Source organism: Gossypium hirsutum, chromosome D12, assembly GCF_007990345.1.
Source record: "Gossypium hirsutum isolate 1008001.06 chromosome D12, Gossypium_hirsutum_v2.1, whole genome shotgun sequence".
Lineage (NCBI taxonomy): Eukaryota > Viridiplantae > Streptophyta > Magnoliopsida > Malvales > Malvaceae > Gossypium > Gossypium hirsutum.
Genome location: NC_053448.1, coordinates 43,749,905 through 43,758,755, shown reverse-complemented (window position 1 = coordinate 43,758,755; position 8,851 = coordinate 43,749,905). Strand labels below are relative to the sequence as shown.

General features: G+C 31.0%; 1 protein-coding gene across 5 annotated transcripts; it reads left to right on the top strand.

Annotated features, from left to right (window-relative positions):
* The first annotated feature begins 362 nt into the window (after window positions 1–362).
* Window positions 363–8,473, top strand: LOC107946028 (E3 ubiquitin-protein ligase MARCHF8). 5 transcript variants are annotated; one of them, XR_005921674.1, is made up of 10 exons: window positions 465–704; window positions 787–858; window positions 1,092–1,165; window positions 1,576–1,702; window positions 2,424–2,504; window positions 2,596–2,703; window positions 2,779–2,864; window positions 4,226–4,329; window positions 7,066–7,382; window positions 8,166–8,473. XR_005921674.1 is itself a non-coding variant. In XM_016880210.2 (8 exons), the coding sequence occupies exons 1-7, from the start codon at window positions 570–572 to the stop codon at window positions 2,821–2,823; spliced, it is 642 nt and encodes a 213-aa protein (XP_016735699.2). In that variant the 5' UTR covers window positions 465–569; the 3' UTR covers window positions 2,824–2,864; window positions 4,226–7,616. The 5 variants fall into 5 exon arrangements, 2 of the variants coding, with proteins under 2 accessions (XP_016735698.2, XP_016735699.2); XR_001696807.2 differs by lacking the exon at window positions 8,166–8,473 and having other exon boundaries at window positions 7,066–7,616; XR_005921675.1 differs by lacking the exon at window positions 8,166–8,473 and having other exon boundaries at window positions 4,579–7,616.
* Window positions 8,474–8,851: the final 378 nt, after the last annotated feature.

Here is an 8,851-nt window from a genome sequence, read left to right as displayed (position 1 = left end):
CCCCTGAAATAAAAATTTAAAATTTATAAAGTTTTAAACTAATATACGATAGAATTTATGAAGATATAACTTATTAAAATGATAAAATTACATTTAACTTTTTATTTTGTCTTCTACTTTCAACGTGAGTCGTGAGAGTGCTTCACTTGTTGAAAAGCTCGACACTTTATAAGCTTTTTTTCGGAACGAATCCAATCTCTTTTCAACGAATTATAATTACAAATACAAATAATACGAAATAGTTATAAAAACAGGGATGAAATGATAATCAGCAACGTATTACTTTACATTTCAAATGAAGCAACAACTTTTTGTTTATTCCTTTTTATAATTCCCTTTTCAGAAAAATAAATAAATAAATAACAAATTTTCAAGTAAGAGAAGGGAGAGGGATAGTTATGTAATTTCAACCTCTTGTTTCTTATTTCGAAACTCCTAATTATAAATACAGAAAAGAAAATGGAGGATTTTCAAAAAACCATTAGAAACGAAGGCAGTGAGAGAGGAGAGTCAATTTTGAAGATCAAAGCGAAATTTCAAAAACACTCACAAAAGGGGGAAAAGAAGAAATGGGAGATATTGCTTTGTTTATCGATGATTTACCATCAGATCCTTCAATTTCACACTGTAGAATTTGCCACGAAGAAGAATTTGAAAGCATGAAAAGCTTGGAAGCTCCTTGTGCTTGTTCTGGCTCTGTTAAAGTAAAAAAAAAACGATTTTATTCTTTATTCTTTTGATTTTAATGCTTGTTTTCATGTTTTTGATTTTTTTTTTGATTCTCAGTTTGCACATAGAGATTGTATACAGAGATGGTGTAACGAGAAAGGGAACACAACTTGTGAAATTTGTCTTCAGGTTCGCAATCTAATGATCACATAAAAAAAAAAAGAAGTTTCAAAATTTTAAACCTCCATTTCTGGGATTCTTCAAAGCTTGTGATTCAGTGTTTAATGATTTTCATTGCTTCATTTAAAGAACTGTTGTTAATGATTGTTTATTTAATCTTATTAGAACATTCAACAATTGGCAGTTATTAATGAAAAATTTCACTGTTCAATTAACCTTTTGTTTTTTTCTAAATGATGAAGGAATATGAACCAGGATATACAGTAATAGCACCTTCAAAGAAGTCTCAACTAATTGAAGCTGCAGTAACCATTAGGTATAATCTTTTAAACTTTCTTTTTTCGGATCAGTCCGGTACAAACCACTATTTGTTTAGCTAATAATTAGTTCAATTTAATCGCCGGTGAAATAATGATTTCCGGTAATCATAATTTTTTTGCTAAAGAAAATTGCCAGCTTTGTGCCGTTGAAATAAAAAGAAATTTTTTTTAAAAAAAGTGTTCATCTTTATTTTAAAAAAAGGTTCTCTAATTTTAATCAAAAAAAGCCAGAGACCCCAAACATGCTTTTTTCCGCTAATTACTGATTCACAACGGGGCCTAGTAGCAATTCATTATACTGTGATCTTCTGCAAATTCTGTATTTTACTTAGCAGCCTTTTCATTTAGCAGTCTATTATTTTATTTTATTTTAAAAATTTTTAATTTTTTGTTTTTGGTCCCTCAGAGATAGCCTGCAAATTCCCAGAAGAGAGGTTGAACCACAAGAAGTAATGAACGACGAAAATGAATTCTTTCAATGTAATTCAACCATTGAAAGAAGCGCCGCTTGTTGCCGATCAATGGCCCTCACCGTAAGTGTTTTTTTTTTTTCAATTTATTTAAATTTGCTATATCCATATTATGATTTGAGTGAAACCCTTTACCTGATCTGAAAACCACTTCATTGTTAACAAATCATTGATTTCTTTACGGTTTAGATAAAAGGTCAAATTCTATAGAAGGTTCCTGTGTTATGTGTTTTTGGTTGATTTCGTCCCTCTACTACAATTCTATTAATTCTATCAAATAATTTAGCAATTTTTGTATAGTTCAATAATTTTTTGCATATTTTAAAAATATAGAATATTTGGTCACTTATAAAAAAAATGGAAAGGTGTATGGGCTGGATGGTAGTAGGAGCTGGGACCTGCCTCCACTCAATTTTTTTTTTGGAAAATCTCATTAGACCCTTGAAATTTTTAAAAAATTTAATTGTCCCCCTAAATTTTTTAAAGTTTCAATTGAACTCTCTCAAAATTTTTTAAAATTCTCATTATATCCTCCAAATTTTTAAAAATTTTAATTAAACCCTCTAGAACTTCTAAAAGTTTAATTAAGCCTCCAAAACTTAATGTCTGAATCCATCACTTTTTACACTAAAAGTCGTCAAATGCATATGGTATAGGGACCATCTATACAATTTGATCTAAATAAAATGGGGTTAACTATTGCACATGCATTTTATTTTAGTAGTACTACACGTGCATGTTAAGTTACTAATGTTGGTTTATTATCATGTTAATGAATTGCCAGTTTACCGTGGTTTTGCTCATAAAACATCTCTTTGCTGTCATTAATGGCGAAACAGATGATTACCCGTTTGCACTTCTTATGGTAAGAAAATCCACCATTGTTGTACTAGCTATACTTTTTTAGCATTTACAATATTAGGAACAGTTTACTTATTTGCCATAAATTTTTACAGATACTGCTTTTGAGAGCCACCGGAATTTTACTCCCAATGTACATAGTAATTCGATCAATTACAGCCATTCGAAACAACATTCGACGACGACGACCACGACAACATCATGTCAGTTTTCTTACCTCAATGCAATGTTATAAAATTTTCGGGTTTTTTCTTAACGATATCGCCTTGTTTCAATAGGATTCCGAGGAGATTGCCATGTCTGAAGACAATGATGATGATTGAGCAGCAGCAACTTCACATTGCCCGACAGATATAATCTTGTTGTATGTTCTTAAATCAATTCCCACTTTTAATCTGGGCATTACTTTGATGCCCATCTTGTCCAAATTCCTCAATTTTTTTTGGCATCAATGGGAAATATCGTGAAGTATTTATTTGCAGTACTGTTTTAAATGAATAGTCAAAATTTATAAGCCCAAGTAATGCTATTACAGTGATATTTTTATATAATTTTTAAATAAAATAACTAAAAATAACATATTCAAAGATTTTAATAAAGTTTATAGTATAATTTTAAAAGAATATTCATTTTACCTAAAATGTTTTAATGGTGGATGTAATATAAATTTATATTTTATATAATAAATGGGTAGCAAGCAATGCAGCATTAAATTTATATACGGTAGATGGCCTAACTTAGAGATGACCGCAACATTTTCAACAAAGTCAGCTGATGGGCCCAATTTTTACAGATTTAAGATGAGTTTGGATAGGTGGTAGGATGCGATATGTTTAATTTATTTTTTATCTCACGTATAATATCTAATCTTACTACCACTGTTACTTTTACACTAATCATAGATAAACATACTGCTAACAGTGCTACAATCCCATTGAACATACAAATGATTAATAATTTGGAATCTAATATATATTATAGTTAGGTTTGGAAGCAAAATTGGAAAGTTGAGTGAGTTGGTATAGTTTTCCATATGACGTTTGGCAAAACAGAATACTGACACATGGATTGACTGTACTTATATTACGCTATCAATTCAATACATTAAAAGGTGAATAATATTTGTATTATAAATTTTCATTCAACACAATCAATTTCCTATTTTAAAACACCCTGCAATTTGTTATTTTACTTATTTACATAATATAAATCAAAGTATTAATGATTAACTATGTATTTTAAATAAATTTAATACATTACAATGTGAATAATATCTATATTTTAAGTTTCCATTAAACATTCTTTATTAGTAGTATCATATATTAGTAGTATCATATATTTAATCAAATATATTAGTACAGCATTGAATTAAGACATATTTTGTTAAGATAAGATACAAGTTAGTTTGTTATCTAAGTTAGGGTAGTTTAGTTAGTTGTTATATATTGTAAAGTTATAAATATACAGTTCATGTAAGTTAGAAGTATGAAATATAGAATAAAGATATATTTTTCAGTTTATGGTTCAAGATTCATCATTTTTAATATGGTATTAGAGCTAGGTAAGGCTCTGATTTTGTCATTCTCGAATGATTTGTTTGTGGTTAACAATTTGTTAATAAAAAGTATTATTTTCTAGTTTGTTTACTCAAGTGTTTTGGCAGAATTTTGGTATGATCTTAGTTGATATTTTGTTTATTTGTTCTTTATTTTCTTACTTTATTAGTTGGAGTAACTTGGAAGAGCAAACAAATACAATAACAACTGCAACAAGTGTAGAGGTGTTAGATTACAATCATCCATTGTATCTTCATGCTTCAGATACATCAGGTACACTTTTTGTGTCAAACCAATTAACAGGGATAGAAAACTATAGCATTTGGAGTCGATCAATGTGTACGACATTGTTAGCTAAAAATAAATTGGGATTTGTAGATAGTGCATGTTACAAGGGTCTATATAATGCATCATGACATCTTCAATGGTAACAGTGTAATGCTATGGTTCTTTCTTGGATTTTGAATAATGTTTCTAAAGAGCTTTCAACATGCATAGTATTTGCTTCTTTTGCATCTTTAGTGTGGAAAGACCTTAAAGAAAGGACAAGCTTGAAGGTTCAAGAATTTACTTCTTGCATAGAGAAATAACATCTCATGTATGGGGTGTAAGTTTTGTTTCTACATACTTTACTAAGTTATGTTTATTGTGGGATGAATATGATGTGTTAATGCCATACTCTTATTGTGCCTGTGAGAATTCAAGGAAAAATGTTCAACATATCAATCAACAAAGGTTATTTCAGTTCTTGATGGCTTAATGAAACTTACAATGGTGTCAAAAGTCAAATACTATTCATGCAGCCTTTGCCTACAATTAATCAAGCCTACTTGTTGTTGATTCAAGAAGAGTCACAAAGATAGATTGCTCATAGTTCTAGTAGCCTAGAATCAATAGTCATGTATGTAGCATCTCAAGGTGGTCAAAAGAAAAGGTTTAATAGAACATGTGACCATTGTAAACTAAAATGCCATAGGAGAGAAAACTGTTATAAACTGATCTGTTATCCTTCTAATTTTAAGATCACAAAGAAGAAATCATATCAAGCTATTAATGTTTCTGCTTCAAATGGATCCCAATTAAAGATGCTACTCAATACAGTTCAGAAGCTTCTATTTCTTCTAATACAACTCTTATTTTTACACAAGATCAATATCAACAAATTCTAGTGCTTCTTAACAAAAGTCCTGATATTACTGCAGCTGCTAATATGGTAGGTTTGGCTACTAACACTCAACACAACAAAGATTTTGAATTGATTCTTGACACAGGTGCTACCAATCATATGATCTCTATATTAGATATTTTAGAAAATCTTAAAGATTGTAGTCCCAATTAAATTGCAACACCCTGTACCCGACCCGATTTACCAAACCCGGATATAGGATGCTACAATATTTAAATACTTAACAAAATTTTAAAATTGGCGAAAACCATACTGAATATTCTTTTTATTTATTTATTTTCTTTTCTAAGTCAAAATTTTTTAAAGGAAACATTTATTGATTACAAAATATTCTCAAAACAGTATAAGACATTACGACTTAAATCCTTTTTAAACTAGATTTAATCATGGCGTAGGATACTATTTGCCATATTTTCAAAAGTGCCCTTCTATATGCATAATATTGCTTTTCAAACCGCCACATTGGTTCATTCCTGGCTTGGTCCCTCCTGGTGCATTGGTTCAATTCCCAGAACCTGCATTACATATAGACGCTTGTAAGTTCAATGGAGCTTAATGAGTCTCAACCAATATTACCTTTAAGCGATGTTGTTGAATTCCTCGACTTATGGATTTTGGACTTCCTTTCAGAATTTGGCTGATACTTTTCTAATTCCTAGCGGAAACAATATGCCAACCTCTACATTTGACCCCCTTATACATATTGTAGCACCCCAATTTTAGTGGATTTAAAGTTTTAGGCATATAGCCGTAAACAGTCTGTCCGGCATGGTGTTATCCACCCAAATGATCATTTTGGCGCATACGTGTGGGCGTTTAGTCTCTGCCACTTAAGTTAGTAAGAATTTGATTTCATGATATCCTGCTATATTAAGGAGACGTTCATGTTAAAGGATAAAAGGGAAATATGTGATGACTATTCACCAAAGGTATAGTATGCTCGGTTTGTATGGACTATTGTCCTAGTTAGACTTTAGTAATCTGGTTAGAAACCAACCGTATAGTTTAGCCTGATAAGTTTGATGAAGGAAACTTATTTATATTTTTCTTAAAAATTGTAGGCCGATAAGAAGGCAAGTTCTAATACGTATGACACTTGTTAAATTCCACTAAGAAAGATGAGTTATATTTATATGCGAAAGTGTGTTATGAGAGGGGTTCTTTTTCCTCTTCTTTAAGTGGAATTTACAGATACATTTCTTAAGTCTGGATGTATCTCTTTATCGATAATCTAGAACCTAAGGTTATGTCATGATCAGTGGCTATTCTATTCTTAGGTAAGTATTGCTATTCTGCATGTTAAATTCTAAAAGAGTAAGTCTGTAATAGGTGCATGAATGGTAAGATGTAAGTATAAGGCTTTACATGGGAGTTGTCAGTGTTTGAATCGATAGTAAATTGTGTATAAATGAGTCCTAATGATGTTCTTATGTTCTGAAAGTAGTGTTTGTTGTTGGTTCGAGATGGATATTTAGATCTGGAGTTCTGAACTGTCGTTAGTGAGAATCAGGTGAGTTCTTGCTGATTCCTGCATGTATACTATTCATATTGAGATATACCTGTTGGAAATTGATTGAACTGTGAACCAGAAACTATGGAAAGTATAGTATGTATCTGAGTAGTGAATATGATAATTTCAAGTATGTAATGATTGGCGTACGAGTATTGAAACATTAAAGTTTGGTTGAAAATGTATATGTTGTAAATGCATGCTATGAGATGTGTGTCTTGATTGGGTGTATGTTAGTGAAGAAAAATGTTGTATTTAGATTGTGTTAATGCATAAAGAGTCTGTTAAGAGAGTATGTGTCTGTTTATCGCAGTGGTGTTTGATGGAGTTCATCAGGACTGAAAATATGAGCTCTGACATGAACTTTGAAGGAAAAGTCCATGGCCATGGCACCCTCTAAAATGATCTAATGAATGGTGATTTCCCAATGGGGTTCTCTGCGTGTCCCAAGACGATGATGGGAAAACCTCATGTAATGTAAGTTTAGGCGAATCCATATTGTAAGCACGACAGCTAAGATTAGCCTTTGTGGCGAACTCTAGAAGAATAACCTTTGTGGCGTACTCTATATGGTTGCCTTTGTGGCGTGTTCTGTTAGGCCTATGTGGCATGAACTGTCAGAAATATCTGGTAAGCTATGGATCTGAATGTGGCGTGTCTGTCTTTATGATATGATATGAGTAAATTTTAGTAGTTTTGTAATAAGTATAACCAAGATAATATAATTATATGCTCTAGAATAATAGTTGAATAAAGTCGTAAGGGTTTCATGAAAAAGAAATGTGTATCTGTATGTTGAGAAGGGTATCTATCACAATGAAATGTAAATATGGAAAGTAACCGGTATTGTATTTTCTTCTAAAATTATTTTGAATCTAAGTTAGTGTTTTTTTTGAATTATGAGATTCTGGTATAGCATATTATGAAGTTCATTTGGATGGTAGACGCAGTGAAATATCAGTATGGATATGTGTGCAAAATTAGATCAGAGTATGTTTGAGTGTAAATTAATGGTATGAAATTCTACGTAAGCATTTGCCTTATATATATGTATCCTCCAAGATAATGTCAGTGAGAAATTGTTTGGAAAAAGAGTATGAGTTAAGGTATAGATTGTTGAAAGTGGTTTCTAAGGGTTTGTTATGTTAAGTAAGTATTATGGGATAAGAGGTCTGTGAAATGATTGGAATGATTCCTTTGTTAACAAGATATAGAAGATTAGGTATGATAAATGCATGATAATTGGCGTATAAAGGAATGCTAACACTGTATTGGTATCAGCTGAAGTAAATGAGGTAGGATATAGTTGGCTCATAGAAATTCATACAATATTGCAAAGTACCCATAAAGGTATGGTCATAGTGAGTTCACTAAGTACTCTTGTACTTACAAGGTTTGTTATTGCTTTTCAAGTTTGTTGAGAAGAGGCTTCGCTTGGAAAGGTAACGCTAGGAATACACCAAGCTGGTGGCGGAGTGGGCTATTATGCATATAGTGGATTTGTGGCGCAGTCTTGAATACGCCTTTTTGAGTTTGTCTTAAAATAAAATTACGCCTTTTTGAGTTTGTCTTAAAATAAAATTCTAACTTGTAAAGATCTATATCAAATCTAATGTAATAAGTTATTTATCATATATTTTATTTTAAATTTCCAAATATTAAGTTTTTTTTTGGAACTTTAAATAGCAGGTTTTAAATACATAAGAAATTGTAAACTGTTTTTGTTAAATATTTTGTATCATTTAGTAACACTCGAGATCCGAACATTTCAGGATTATTTTCGTTCACACAATCAAACTTATACGAAGACCTAGGATGTGTTGAAGACCTAATTTGGGCTGCTAACTCCTCTATATAAGACATTAGGGGTTGATTGGTTTATCAATTTAATTTATTTTTTATTTTTATTCTTATAAATTTATTTTATGATCTATCGTAATATAGGAATTAATTATTACTACTTAGAATTAGTATTATAAAAAATACTTTCGTTATTTATTCCATCCTCCTTTGAGTACGATCCTCGGAATACTTCCAAGTATTTCGTTGTACAATCTATATTACAATTTGACCCGTGCACTTGTGGACACCGCCTTTCT